The sequence below is a fragment of the Nomascus leucogenys genome, chromosome 14 (assembly GCF_006542625.1).
Source record: "Nomascus leucogenys isolate Asia chromosome 14, Asia_NLE_v1, whole genome shotgun sequence".
NCBI lineage: Eukaryota > Metazoa > Chordata > Mammalia > Primates > Hylobatidae > Nomascus > Nomascus leucogenys.
The window spans coordinates 7726556-7741841 of record NC_044394.1 but is presented as its reverse complement, the minus strand read 5'-3'; the positions used below and the strand labels follow the sequence as shown (position 1 = coordinate 7741841).

The 15286-nt window shown below is 46.8% G+C and overlaps 1 protein-coding gene across 3 annotated transcripts in view; it reads right to left on the bottom strand.

Moving 5' to 3' along the window:
* The window catches only part of LPO (lactoperoxidase), a 30132-nt gene extending 21604 nt beyond the window's left edge, over positions 1–8528 (bottom strand). The window contains exons 1-3 of one of the 3 annotated variants that reach the window (XM_030827154.1): positions 8217–8401; positions 3912–3989; positions 2886–2973 (exon numbers count right to left, since the gene is read on the bottom strand). In XM_030827154.1, the coding sequence (XP_030683014.1) occupies positions 2886–2973; positions 3912–3987 (164 nt within the window). In that variant the 5' untranslated portion in view covers positions 3988–3989; positions 8217–8401. Of the gene's footprint in view, positions 1–2885; positions 2974–3911; positions 3990–8216 lie in introns of all 3 variants that reach the window. The other 2 variants (XM_003272304.2, XM_003272303.3) reach the window with 2 other exon arrangements.
* Between the last annotated feature and the right edge of the window lie 6758 nt (positions 8529–15286).

Sequence of the window (15286 nt, the reverse complement as noted above, 5' to 3'; positions counted from 1 at the left end):
TTGAGGCAAATTACTTAAGCTCTTTGTACTCAGTTTCCTTATTGGTATAATGAAAATAATGATAGTAACCTTCGGTTGAACCATGTTGTTTCATCATTTTTGACCTTGAAAACAGCTGTTTTCTACAGTTCGATTCAGTACTTCCTAGGATTTTGGGGAAGAATGAATGTAGGGCCCCCAGAGCTGCATCTGCACAGAGCACACACTCGCATGTGTGAGCAAAACTGTCACCATCAACTGGGTCCCAGAGGGGCTGCTGCAAGGTATTTTAGAGTCCCCACTTCACACCATGAACAAAGGCAGGCAGGCCGCTGGGCCTTCCTGGGCTTAGCCTGTAAGCTCCCATCCAAGGTTCCAGATGTTCCTTCCTTTCCCGCCCCACCCTGGGCTCTGCATGCTTCCTCTGCCTGAACACAGATTCACCAGGGACTCACCTCCTGCTCTGCCCTGGGGCTGGGCTCTGTTGGGGGCAGGCAGGGTCTTGGAAGGACCTCTGCCATCTCCACAGTCTCCACCCTGGTCCTAGCCGTCATCCTCTCCCATCTAGACAGCTGTTACTTCCACTCCTGTCCCCTTCCCATTGGTTCTCCACAGGGCTGCTGGAGTGATCTTTTTAGCATAAAAATCAGACCATGCCACCGCTGATTCAAGTGTTCTAATGGCTTACCCTGGGGTGACACACCTCCCTGCTCTCACCTTATGCGTGATCCTCCTTGCCTCCTGCCTCCACTGGCCTTCCTTTTCCTGAGCACCCACAGTCTTTCTTGCCTCAGACCCTATGCTGTTGCAGTGCCTGGAATGTCACCCCCATGCCCTCTGCCTGGGTGGCTCCTTCCCATTCTCCAACAGGTTTCCCTGATCCCTGTGCCTAGAGTGGCATCCCTTGCCCTGTTTATTTCCTTCATTTTCCTTATCATAAATTGTGAGTCACTGCACTGTGTGTGTACTTGTGTAACAGAATGTTTAAATGTGACTCGTTCTGTCTCTGTGAGGCCCCTGAGTCCAAGGACTGACCAGCGGGGAAGGGCTCCTCCACATTTCAAAGCAGGGCGCTGGTTGGCCTGTGCAGGACTTGCAAAGGAGGTGTATGAACACCGGTTTTGTGGCTTTTATGCTGTTCCCCATCTTGAGGCTATAAAGGGATTGAATTTGGGGAGGGAGAGAGAATTTTCCTTTGGAGACATTTGCAGAAATACTGGGCACTTCCCTCCCAACACCATGGGGCTCCTCCTTTGCTAGTTTAATTCTAGGGAGAAAGGTCTTAGGAGGAGGGCTTGACTGTGTGTCCTGGAGTCATGGCTGGGGTTTGACACCTGCCTGAAGAACAGTGTCCTGAGAGCACAGAGAGAGGGGCAGAATCTGGAATCTGCACCGCCTCAACAGCAGGGCGAAGCTGCTAGTCTTCTGGAGGCTGCTTAAAAGGGACCTGCCCCAAGACAGGGTGGGGAGGGGTGAAGGAGTGGGCCCGATGGTCCCAGGCAGAGAGGGTTAGAGCTGGGAGCCACTGGCCAGAGAATTTTCCAGATCACAGAGTTGGCAGCAGAATCTCTCTCTGAATTTTCCAGATCACAGAGTTGGCAGCAGAAGCTCCAAGAGAAAGCACCCAAGGGGAGAGAGAGAGCTTCCGGCCCCTTGAGGACTGAGCTGTTCAGGGGATGTAGACTCACCACCCCTTTTTCCTTCCTCCCTCAGCTTAACCCCCAAGGAGCAGAAACCCAGGCTGGGAAGGAGGAGCCCCAGAAAGAAGGAGAAGGAGACTGCACTGTCTTCTCCCGCCAGAGGCCTCAAGCAGTTCTGAGCTGAAGGAAGAGAGCAGGTTTGGCTTTATCTTCTTATGCTGACACTTTAATTCCTGAGATAATCCTGGTCTGGGGACTAGAAGCGTCCAGAGCGTGTTTTATCATCTAAGTCACCAAAAAATTTATCTGACGGCTTGAGAGTTCATTCAAGGGCTGAGGAGGAGTGAGTGGAGGCCCAGGTCCAGTGTAAAGGGACAGCGAGAGGAAAGAATAAGGTTACTTTTTTCTCAATGTCTACCCTCTCCCTAGAGTGTGCATTTCCTGAGGGAAGCTGCCCACGTTGCCTCCGTACAGGATTGGAGGGCAGTTGACTCCACTGGTGCCCTGTGGGCCCTGGGCTCTTCCCCTTGCTGCCACGGGTGCATCTGCTACAGGCTCACTCCAGTAACCTTGTTGGGCTCCTGCTTCTGAGCCACTGGAGTGGCCTGGCTGGGGGTGCCCGGGAATTCCACAGGTGTGCTGCAACACCTCTCAGCCACCTGCAAGCCTGCAGCCATGTCTGACTGATGTGGGCAGGTGAGGGCTCTGCTCCCTCGCTCCAAGATGGGACAGGCTCTGAGGAGCAACTTCTGCTCCAGGTCTCCCTGTGGGGTCAGGCTGAGGCTAGACCTGAAGCCACTTGATTTGTCTAACCTCTCCCTTCACTTCTCCTGCTTCTTCACCCCGTCACAGCTTCCTTGTGAGCATTCCCCTAATACGTCACCTGCACCTGAATGCAGGGCTCAGATTCGGCTTCTGGTGGACCTGGCTGAATCAGTCAATATCAGCTGGATGAATGAAGAACTTTTACTGAGAGGCTTTCTGGGACTCTGGAATGCATGGTCCAAGGAAACACTGGGCCACGTGGAAGAAAGTCCTTCTAGGGTTAGATTAGATGTCCTCTTTCAGGTGATGTACAGGCTGAGGACTTCAGGATTTGTGGGCTATTGCTCCTACTTGTCATGTACTTGGAGGGCTAGGAGGATGGAAGGGTAAGTTTTATCATTGTTCGCCTCATTGGCTCCTCCGGGCTGGCCTAGATGTGCTTCTCATGAACAGGAAGCCTGTGAAGGGAAGTGTGTGTGTGTGTGTGTGTGTCTCACGTACCTGGTTCGGGAGTCCAGGAAGGCCTTGTTGACTTGGACCTTGGCCTGACTCACAGTGTCGGAGATGGCAGAGGTTCTGGTAGTCTGCGCTTGGGGTTGGAGTGAGGAGCAGGAAGTAGGGTGTCAGACACCACTCCTTTGCGATGTCTTCTGCTTTTATCTCCCTCTTTCTCAGCCATTACCCCCACCCCTCAAATCTGGGCAGGCAGGAGATCAAGATTAGGAAAGTTTCATAAGAGTCCTTAAGGGGAAAAAGCACAGAATGGGAAGAATACTCTTGGATCTTCAACAAGATGTCAAAATTGCTCTTTGAGATCTCAGTAGAATGCCCAGAGATGGGATGAAGAGGGAGTGTGGCCACTCAGGGTGGCTTGGGCTACTGGACTGTGGGGATTTCTCTGGTTCCTGGTGAGATGGTCTTGTGGACTATCTCAAGTTCATCAAAGAGGACCCACTGATCACCAGGACTCTGACGTAGAGAAGGGGATGGCATGAGAGTAATGGTGGGATTCCCTGTTACCTCTTGTATTGGGGTCTGGAGCATGGAGGACAGGATCTGTTTTCTCAACAAGGAGAGTGTAGTGGGTTAAATAATGGCCCTCCCAAAATTCACATCTCCATGGAACCTCAGAATGTGACCTTATTTGGAAGTAGGGTCTTTGTAGATGTTATGAATTAAAATGAGGTCATACTGCCTTAGCATCAGCCCTAAATCCAATAAATCGTGGTTTTATGAGAAGAGGAGAGGACACACAAAGAAAAAGGCCATGCAAAGACTGAGGCTGAGATTGGAGTGTTGCAGCTACAAGCCAGGGAACACCAAGGACACCAGGGCCACCAGAAGCTGGAAGAAGAAAGGAAGCATTCTTCCCTAGAGCCTTCAGAGGGAGCACAGCCCTGCCAACACCTTGATTTTGGACTTCTATCCTCCCGGACTGTGAGAGAATACATTTCTGTTGTCTTAGGCCATCCAGTTGGTGTGCTTTGTGACAGCAGCCCCAGAAAACCCGTAAAGGGAGACACTCACCTCTTGTGGCAGATGCTGCAGCCTGAAGCAAGACGAGGGAAGCCAGGAGGGCTGGGAGATGGAGAAGGACCCTCATCACTGAAATGAGATGCAAGATCACACCATGAGCCTCTCTAGAGCCCAAGTGGGAGGTTTGAATCACAGAAAGCAGAGGAAGCCCAAGGAGCACCAGACACCATAACATTGGAACAGGAAAGGAGAGACCACATTAACGAATGAAGCATCTACCATACACACAGGCCTGTGCTAGGTACTGGGAGAGACGGAAAGAGGAGAAGCCATGGTGGAAGGGAAAGAACTCAGGCTTCAGGATCTAAGGCCCTGAGTTATCATTCTGCATTTGCTCCAAATAGCTCTGTGACCTTGGGCAGGTTACTTAACATCTCTGGGGTCCTGGCTTTCTATGGGAGGAGGTGGGACCAAGTGATCCAGAATGTTCAATTCTGCCCTGACAGCCTGTGGTCCGGAGATGCTGTACCTGTCTTGTCACAGGTGTGAGAAACGCTGTTACCAAGGCTGGAACCTGTCTTTGAGTCCCCCTCCCTCCTTCCCTCCAGGATGCATTGCTCCCTGCAAGCCAGTTTCCTCTGGCCCAGCCCCAGGGGAGAATGCCTGAGGGGCAGACACTCATCACCTCCCTTCGGAAACCTGGCAGGGGCTTCCCCTTCCCTCAAAGTGCCAACTTGATGGCAATACTGAAAGAAAGTTATGACAAAGCTCAGAGCTTCCCTGAGCCCACAGCTGTGCCCCAGCCTGCCTGGAAAGATTCCAGCTCATGGATTAACCCCTTCCCCATGAGCTTTAACTCTGAATGCAAGTCCTTAGACTGAAATTTGTGAAGCTTTGTTTTCTGATGAGCGTCTTCATTGGTCTTAGTGGAGCAGACCCCATACATCTTCTGAGGAGATTCTGGCTCCAGCCTGGGGGGCGGATGGAATGATTGTGTGTTTAGACCACGGTCCTGAGAGGCTCCTCAGCTTTCACAAGAGTGCCTGGGCTCTCCCTGCAGCACGGCGTTCACTGGTGGAATCCAGAAGCACACCAGGGAGAGCAGCCTCAGGTTGCCCCCCAGCCATGTCTCCCCAGGGCTCAGCCCCCAGAGAGAAATCGTAGTTCTGGATCTTTGCCTGACAGACTTCCCCGCCTGTCTTGCAGACCCTCTCCAAATCATCTCCCTTTGGAATAGGCCAGACCAGGAGAACTCTGTATCTGGATCAGGTCATTTCAGCCTCCTTCACCCCTGCCCACCTCCAATTTTTCCCTCTGCCCTTTTGTGGTACCCCTAATAATTTGTATCTTGTTGTACTTTTTGCCAGCTAACTCTAGAGAATGGGCAAGGCATGAATAAATACCTCTCTGGCCAAGATTCTCTCTGTTACTTCCCCCCACCCCAAGATGAGTTCTCAAACAGCTTGACCTCTCAGTGGGCTCTTGTCCTTATACTTGTATGGCCCCAAGGAGGAAGAAATTCTGTGACCTCCTTCCCTCTGTCACCATATTTTGCAACTTCAGGGAACCCATTGCAGGGTTCATTGAGTTAGCAGAAATCTGCCCTTCAGACAAACAGAGATGATGGTTTTGGAGGAAAAGGTATCATTGACTTTAAAAAACAAACTATGGTAAAAAAAAACATGGCCAGGTGTGGTGGCTCATGCCTGTAATCCCAGCACTTTGGGAGGCCGAGGTGGGCAGATCACTTGAGGTCAGGGGTTGGAGACCAGCCTGGCCAACATGGTAAAACCCTGTCTCTACTAAAAATACAAGAATTAGCCAGGTGTGGTGGCAGACACTGGCAATTCCAGCTACTCGGGAGACTGAGGCAGGAGAATCGCTTGAACCTGGGAGGTGGAAGTTGCAGTGAGCCAAGACTGCACCACTGCACTCCAGCCTGGGCGACAGAGTGAGACTCTGCCTCAAAAAAAAAAAAGAAAAGAAAAGAACAACAACAACAAAAATCCACATAGCATAAAATTTAGCATCCTAGTCATTTAAACTATACAGTACTATAATGTGAGGTATATTCACATGTTGCACAATGGATCCTAGAACATTTTCATCCTGTAAAAGCTGAAACCTTATACCCATTGAACACCAACTCCCTATTTCCCCTTCCCCCCAGCTCCTGGCAACCACCATATCATTGATTTTTTTTTAAAGAGGGCTGTGGGCCCAAGAATTCATTATATTGTTCTTTGAACAACTAATGCATTTCATAATAAATGACAAACACAAAGTAAAAAATTAGTCCATTTTTTAAAAAGACATCATCTGAGACAGCCTGAGGAAGACAAAATCATAGAAGAAGACATGAAAGTTGAGAAATTTGAACGGGAAACAATACTTAAATACTCATTTCTCCTCTCCTCTTCTTTGGGACCCCCTTCATGCTCTCCTCACTGGAAAGTGGAGGAGGGGGGACTTCAAGGCCAGAAATAAATTATTTTCCCATGTCTTGGGCAATGTTCCTGGTGGGTGTGAAGGAAGGTTGTGAACAAAAATCAGAGCCAGGTAAATACAAGGTCATGTCACTGAAAACGGGATGTGCAAAAAGATTCTAGAGGGACACTCTGCAGCCAGAACCACACAGGGCAAGAGGGCATGGGGCTTTAGAGTGTAAGAGGCCAACAAGAGGCTTCTGTGATGTGTAGATATTTATCCATATTCTTATCAACATGGTGAGTGCAGAAACCATTTCCCAAGCCCTTTGGTTTGCAGCAAAGCCTGGAGCCTTCCCTGGGACATGAAGCACTATCTGGAGACAGAGCCACAGCCTTTGCCCCTCAAATGCCAGGCTGGTCCACAATCCCATGCCTCTACTCATGCTCTTCCCTATACAATACCCTCTCTGTCTAATAAACTCCTATTCATTCTTCAAAACCCAGACCAAATGCCACTTCCTCTGTGAAGTTTACCAGTTTTCTCCAGGAAAAGTTAAATCGTCCCTTTTTCTGTCCTCCCACGGTATTTCATCCATATCTCATATTACTGTCTTCACATCTGTTTCCCCTATCAGAGCATGAACTCCTCAAGAGCTCCATCTTATTTATTTGTTTTCCCAGGAACTAAGCATGTCAATACATATAGGTGTTGGGTGCATGCTGAATGAATAAAACTCTTAGAGCAGAGAAGTTCAGCATCTGGAGGTCGCAGAGGGAGAGGGCAGAGATGGTCCCTTGGCAAGCCTCTCACACTGTAATGTGCCTACTAATCATGTAGGGATTGTGGTAAATGCAGATTCTGACTCAGAAGGTCACAGAAAGGGCCTGAAAGTCTGCACTTCCAGTAAGTTCCAGGTGATGATGATGTTGCTGGTCTGCAGACCACACTCTGAGTACCAAGGCCTTCCAGACTTTGGTTCTCAATGTCGCTGAGCAGTCACCAAGGAGATAGGGGGAAGGCCTGAGAAGAGATGAAGTCAGAGAGATTCTCTTCCATGACTGTAAAGAGCCCTGTGGAGGGTGGTGGAGTGAGCCAGTAGGAAAGCCATAATTCTTGCCCCATCCCCTGCAGGAACACTCTCTTGATCTTTTGAGTGACTCCAAGATCAGGATGAGAATGAAGAGATAGCTCTTATCAAGCCCTCTAGAGCAGAAATAATCTACTTCAACCAAAAGATTTGAGGCACACGATTGCATAAAAAACAAATATGATTTAACCACCCCATTCTCCCAAAATGAAGCCTGCCTACTACTGCTGCATACAGGTCACACACCTGCTTGAGAGCCAGGTGTCCACAGGGCACTCAGGACAGCTAGGACTAGACATTGAGGGCAAACCAGATGGTTGGATCTGCTGCAGATGGCAGGCATGAGATGCTGGAAATGAGATGAAGACCTGACACCTCTGGCTTAGGGAACCCCTTAAAATACTGCAAAATCTCCACTATAATGGAGAGGCCAGATTTCATCACACTGTCTCAAGAACAGTACGGGGAGCACCATTCTGTCACTGTTTTCCCCAAATTCCTGTGTGACTCTGGACACATTAAATTGCTTAGGTCTCAGTTCCTAAACAAGGTGGATAAGAGAGGTCTATGGTACCTTCCAGCCCTAAGAGTTCATGATTCTCTGACATAGTTTTCAGACACAGAGAAGCCTTTTTCCCCCACAGTGGTGGGGGGAGGCTTAATTACATTCTGTCTTATACCAAACAAGGGGAGTGTGCCATGGGGTGGCTAAAGCTGGCACCAGAAAGTGCCTGATAGAGACAAGTCCAAATCCAGTGTTAAGCTTTCTGAGAAGACGTTAGGAAATTTCATCATCAACTTTGCAGAAACCAGGAAAGATGAAAGTTGACGAGTCTTACCTGCCTAGTGCCTTGTCTTTTCACAGCAGCCAGGGAGTTGCTCTGCTTGGAGGAGCTGGTCTTTTATACCTTCCAGCAAGAATTTATTTCTGGGAAAGGCCCAGAAAGAAAGATTTTGATGTGGCTTGGAGGAGACGCTGAGGCTTAGCAGGAAAGACCGTGTGACTCCGGGCAGATGCACCAGGAAACTGCAGAATGGCAGGGATTGGCTGATGCAATACCACTGACTGTGGGTGAAGCAACTCCTCTTTCCATTTTCCAGCTTAAATGCATGATCCTGATCCATCCTGGAAAGCAAAACTGCACGCCCTGAGCACATTGGTCCCTCTTAAGCTCCTGATGGGATCCGAATAGCTTTTAGAATTATGGACAATTATTAGGTTGGTGCAAAAGTAATTGCAAAAACCGCAATTACTTTTGCACCTAGCTAAATGGTTCTCCTCCCCATTCATATATTCGCTGCCCTTTGATCCCTCTCTTACTTTCCACCCAATTTACTATGGAATCCAGTGGATTCATCTTTTGGATTTAAAATGATTAATAAACATTAATTTTTTTGGTCAAAATTTCAAAATACTTTTGGCCACCGAAGGGTGAGAAGAGCCCTAAGCTTGTCATTAGGATAGTGGGTTGCAGTCCCTGCCTCTGCCATTGTATGGCTCTAGGCAAGTCACTTCACCTTCTGGTGTCTCAAATTTTCTAGTATTGAAATCAATGGTTGGTTTTGGTGATTATTAGATTCTATGACTTCATGCCTTCTAAAGGGTGACCCATTAAAAAAACTCCAGTATCTGGGAGGCCGAGGTGGGTGGATGACTAGAGGTCAGGAGTTTGAGATGAGCCTGGCCAACATGGTGAAACCCTGTCTCTACTAAAAACACAAAAATTAGCCAGGCATGGCAGTGCATGCCTGTAATCCCAGCTACCTGGGAGGCTGAGGTGGGAGAATCACTTGAACCTGGGAGGCAGGGGTTGCAGTGAGCCAAGATTATCCCATTGCACTCCAGCCTGGGTGACAGGATGAGACTCTGTCTCAACAAAACAAAACAAAACAAAACAAAACAAAACAAAACAAAACAAAACAAAACCACCACTATCCTATAAATTATTGACCTAAAGCTCAAGTATAATGTTACATACCTTTCCTACCTCAATGACTTTGGAAATTCAAGTTCATTAGATTCATACAAGAAGGAAAAAGAAGATTCCGAGAAAACAAAATTTCATGAAAGTATATTTTACAGACAGACAATTTAAAACATAATAAGCCTCTTTATGAAATCATACTTTGAGTTGAAAATACTCTGGGAGCAACTGTCAGAAATTTACCAACCCCAAACCAGACTTCTTGGTTTGCCTTCAAAAAAGTGATGTTTCCTTTCTCTAGAAGATGGAATATTTCTAAAAACTACTTCTCTCGTGATGAATCCAGGCAAATGAGCTGGGCATCTCGGAAGAAGGCAGCTGTCCAGGAGAGGTGAATGAGACATCAGGCTCTTCTTGTTTTCTTTGAAACACACTTCAGCTCCTTAGCCAAGCATTGTTTTTCTTTGTCTGACCATTCCCTGAACTTTGGCACATGTTTCTCAAGGTTCTTGCCTCTGAGTTTTATGCTTAATATGTTCAGGAAGCTGTGTTGTTAGGCAGATCTTGACCTAGTTGGTTCTGAATAATTTGAAGATGGAACTTCCTTTTAGAAGACCCTATGGGATAACATTGCTTCCTATGTACAAAATACAGTGAGTTACTGGTCAGGATAACAGCAAAATACAGGTCTGGTCATTCCTGGGTTTTATCATGTTATGACATGATATGATATGTCCTAGATTTGGTCTTTCTGTAATGGGTCAAATAGGATAGGGCAGTGTCAGCTCCAGCCCAGTAAGGTCCTTCCTTGATATTGGCCATGAAGCACACCTGGAGGCAGTCAATCTGACAGTGACATGCCTATTGTCCTATAGCTAATTTTTATTTGAGCGCTTTGCTGACATGTGATGACATGTTTTCATGGTTTTATCTCAGTCTAGTCAAATCTGTAGCACAGGTAGACGTCTTCCCATGTGGGAATGGCAAATTGGTCTGAGAAATGGAGAGTGGAAGGCAGAAAGTCCAGGAGAAAGCTAAAAAGGCCAATAGCTTCTCATATGTCAGTGCAGAGTCCAAGATATTTTAGCAAAAGCAGCAGCAGCAGGGAGTACCCAATGAAGATAAGGTCTATCGCTGGCACATGGCAGTACACACACCCACACACATACACAAACATGCACGCACACTTCCCAGGAACACACAGTTCATAAATGAGACTGATTTTGGACATAGCTGGCTCACCTCTGCCGCCTTCTAGAATTAGAATGCTGCATGCTGCATACACAACCTTTGGTTGATCCAAAGGATACTCATGGTCAGTAACACAGTGACCATTCTGTTTGTGTAAGGTGATTGTAGCTCTCACACTGGGCCCGTTTCAGGTGCTGTCTCCCATGGGCACATAGCTAGTCCCTTCCTTAGCTGTCTGTTTTCACCCTTGTCCGCTGGCTTGGCTGTCATTCATAGCTGGGCAGGGCTTTTTTTTTTTTTCTTTCCTGGCTAAAATGCATTTCCTTTTGTTGGTTTCCTAGAACACCAAACAAACAGACTTCTTGTCCCAAGGATGGCTCTATACGCCCATATTTACCCCTTTTGGGATTCATCCACTAGTTCTACCCCAGAGAAGGGAGGAACCCAGGCACTCTGGCTTAAGCTGTCCCTGGCCTCTGGAGGGGTGTACAGATGGCAGAGCTTCTCTGAATGGTGTCCCAGGGCGGCATGAGCTGTTGGAAGGGATGGGGACATTGCCAGGCAGCCCCCTTTGGAGAGCGGAGGGATTTGTAGATGAGAAAAAGAAATACTTGGGATGGGTTGTATGTCTCCCTAGCAGACAGGAGGAGGCTCTGTTATCTTCTCCTAGCAACTTTTTTTTTTTTTTTTTGAGACAAGATCTCACTCTGTCACCCAGGCTGGAGTGCAGTGGTGCGATCACCAGTCACTGCAAGGGCTCAAGCCATCCTCCCACCTCATCCTCCCAAGTAGCTGGGACGACAGGTATGCACCACCGATCCCTACTAGCTTTTAATTTTTTGTAGAGACAGGGTTTCCCTATGTTGCCCAGACTAGTCTTGAACTCCTGAGCTCAAGTGATCCTCCTGCCTTGGCTTCCCAAAGTGCTAGGATTACAGGCATGAGCCACTGAGCCCGGCCTCCTAGTATTTTTTAGTGGGAGAATTGATCTGATGCTTGGTGGCTTCTGAGATTGGCATAACACAAACGTTCCAACTGGAAAACCTATGATCAGTGAATTTTTCCAATTAGCCACAGCATGCTGAGACTGAAGGGCTTCCCTGGGAACCGGCCTGGTGGGCGGGCAGAATGCTGTCTCTTCCTCCTCTTCATTAATGGAAATTTTTTTTTTTTTTCCAGTTAATGCCATTCACCCATTTCCCCTCGGTGTTGTCTTTCCTTTCCTCCCTCTTTCCCCGTTCCTCTTAAATATTCACTGAGCACCTAATAGTATGTGCTTCTGGTTTTTTTCTTACTCCTAATCCTCTCTCTTCCTAATTAGTTGACAAATTATGAATTTTAATAAGTTTGCTTAAGCAAAAAAGCTGTCAGATCGGTTCCCTGCCTTGGCAGGGTAATGTAGGCATAGGGCTGGGGAAGGAGACAGACCTCAATGGAGCAAGACAATCTGACCCTGAATAAATCCTGAGTTGCTCAGGGTACAGATGGGGCAATAAACCAATTCCCACTTAAGCCACAAATAAAGAAACACAGGATTTTAAACAAGAAACAATCTTGAATTGCTATTGTTATTCCGTGAGCAGTCTGATGATATGCTTTGTGATAAGTCCATAAAGAAAATATCATGCCAATAAAATGCCCTGTTTCTCAAGCAAGCAAGCATGTGTATGTGTGTGTGTATGTTTGCACATGCACATGCATACAGATGTGAAAAAGCAACTAGCGAAAATGCAAGGAGCACTGGATTATTAAAACTCAGCAAGCCAGGCTCTAGTCCTAGCTTGCTAGTCAGTAGCATGTGACATTGGGAAAATTACTCTTTATTCAGAGGTCTCAGTTTCCTTCTCTGGAAAGAGAAATGGGTCCACTAAGTAATTGTATTGGCTCCCTTGGGCTGTGATGTTTAGAATTCAATTGTGAATCAGTAGATCTTGTAGGTCCCAGTGCCAGTGAGCTTCTGCCTCATTGTACAGTCTTGTACACATTACATACCCTCAGGTTCTCTTTATATAAAAGGGGGATGAGAATCCTATGTTCTTACTCTTAGGACCAGCTGGGATGGGGTAGGGGGACAACTATCCCAAAGGCTGTTTCTCCTTAGTTCTGAGGGACAACCAGAAACAAAAGAACAGGAAGAATCTTGTTGAGAAAGAAGAAAAATTCTGCTGGGAATGTGATCATTCTCTGTCACTCAAGTTGGAAACCAGGGAGACACCCTGAGCACTTTTCTTTTTTCTTTCCCTCTTTTCTCTTCCTCCCCTTCCTCCCGTCTTCTTGGTCACCGAATCCTGTCCATTTGTCCTTCATAAATCTCTTACCTCTGTGGCTTGACTTCCCCATATTCTGGTTCTGTCCTGCCCCGAATTACCTCCCCCATTTTATTTTATTTTTTTGAGACAGAGTCTCACTCCATTGCCCAGGCTGGAGTGCAGTGGAATTATCTTGGCTCACAGCAACCTCTGCCTCCTGAGTTCAAGTGATTCTCCTGCCTCAGCCTCCCAAGTAGGTGGGACTACAGACTTGCACCACCATGCCTGGCTAATTTTTTCTATTTTTAGTAGAAACAGTGTTTTACCATGTTGGCCAGGCTGGTCTCGAATTCCTGACCTCAACTGACCCACCCACCTCAGCCTCCCAAAGTGCTCGGATTATAGGTGTGAGCCATCGCGCCCAGCCCCAGTTTCTGTAATTGCAAAAAAATTACAATTATTTTGCTCCAATGTCATAGCCTTCTCCCTGGTCTTCCTGACTCTGCCCCAAAACTGCATGCCCCTTTACGCTAAAGTTTTCTGTACACAGCACCCCACTACCCATAGGACAAGGTCTTAGGTATTAGCCAAGGCCTTATACTGCCTAAGCCCGTATCTATCCCAGCCTATCACATATTGTGTCTTTACCCAAGCTCTTTGTTGCAGCCAAGTAAACTATTCATTCCCTGACATGCCATGCACATTCCTGATCCTCTGTTTGTTCGTCTGCCATTCTCCATACCTGACTCATTCTCTCCCTTCTTGTCCAAGTCCAATATCCAGCTCAAGCCTTGTCTTCTCCATGAAGCTATCCCTGTCTGCCAAGCTCCAGAAAGCATTGCACACTAATTCTTTTCCTCCCCTTTGCTTTTCCTGTTTATTGTCTCTTTATGCATCTTTCCTCTTGCCCAAATTAAATCAGAAACTTCTCAAGAGCTATAAATTACACTGTACAATCAATAAGATTTGCTTTGATGATAAAGATGATGACACTGGTGTAAAAATTACCTTGGCTTAATTCAGTCATTCAAGTCCAAGTTCTTGACTGTCAGTTCTAAAGCTGTCTCTGAAGACCGTTTTCTAGCCTGAATGAAATACTGCACTGAAGTGTAGCTAGGGCTGGGTGTGGTGGCTCATACCTATAATCCCAGCACTTTCAGAGGCTGAGGCAGGAGGATCCCTTGAGGCCAGGAGTTCAAGGTTACAGTGGGCCATGATAGTGCCACTATACTCCAGCCGGGGTGACAGAGTAATACCCTGTCTCTTAAAAAACCTTAAAAATAAAATTTAAAAAAACGTAGCTAGAAGGAATAATTTCTGAAGTTTTCTCTTTTCTCTTCCATTTTCCTTGATTTAGAGCCCCCACTGCCCATCAGAAGCTGGAAAGAAACAGAGAGAGCAAGAGATCGTAATGAATGACTAAATCTTGGCTCATTTACAGTTGGGAGAAAATAGCAGTTCAAGCCTCCTTTTCCAGCCTTAAGACAGAACTTCAATGCCTGTTTCCCAGATGCTGAAAGAATCTTTCAGAAGCAGCAGAACCCATGCTTGCTTCGTGCCCAGGCTTGCGAAGCTGCCTTCTTCGGTGTCTATGCTGGAGGGAGGCTGGGGTCCTGAGTAGGTGCCCTGAGAAGGCGTCCTGCCCTGCTTGCTGACTAACCCACAGGGTGGGGCAGGGTGCAGGGTGTGTGCTCCCCAGGACTTACTGTAAATGGTTGAATTCTCACTACTTCCTTCCTGGGGCTCTGAACTGATGATTTTGGGGTACATGAGGATAACAGATGCTCTGGAAGATTGTGGTGGAGGCCGGAATGGGGTGAAATGCTCAAATAGTCTGTCTGTGATGGAATCCCTTCCACTCTGGTGGGAACCTGGGGAGGGTGAAGTGGTTATTGCCTCTCACTCTTCTCACAGTGCTAAGAAGGGGACAGAGGCCGGGGAGAGGAAGTGAAAGAATCTTCATGTCCCACTCTCTTTTTCTTCTCTTAATGAATACAGGCTTTTCAAGAGGCTGTAAGCGTGCACTGTAGAATGTCCTTCTACTCAGCAAGCAACATGGCCTCTGATATGCCTCTAACAAAAGATAATCATGACCAGGTACCCCTGAAGGAAACTGAGATTCTAAAATTTATTTGATATCTTACTTTTTTAAAGAGAAAAGTTTTTATTTTGGAACAATTTTAGATTTACCATATTATTACAAAGATAATACAGAGTTCCTGTACACTCCACACCCAGCTTTCATCATGATTATCTTATTTTACAATGATACATTTGTCACAGTTAATAAAGCAATATTGTTACATTATTATTAAGTAAAAGGTCAATATCTTACATTTTAACTTTCAAATTCATGCTTTTATGTCACACTCAAGAAATTATCTGTTTGTTTTTATATAAAAATTTAAAATTTACTTCACAGCAACCTACAATGGACACACCAGGAATGTGAGCCAAATGTAACCTGTGCTCTGTGTTTTCTGGGCCACTACAGTGTTCCCTGGGGGAGGCGCCCAGCTTGGGCCTATGAGAGTGAGTTCAGAG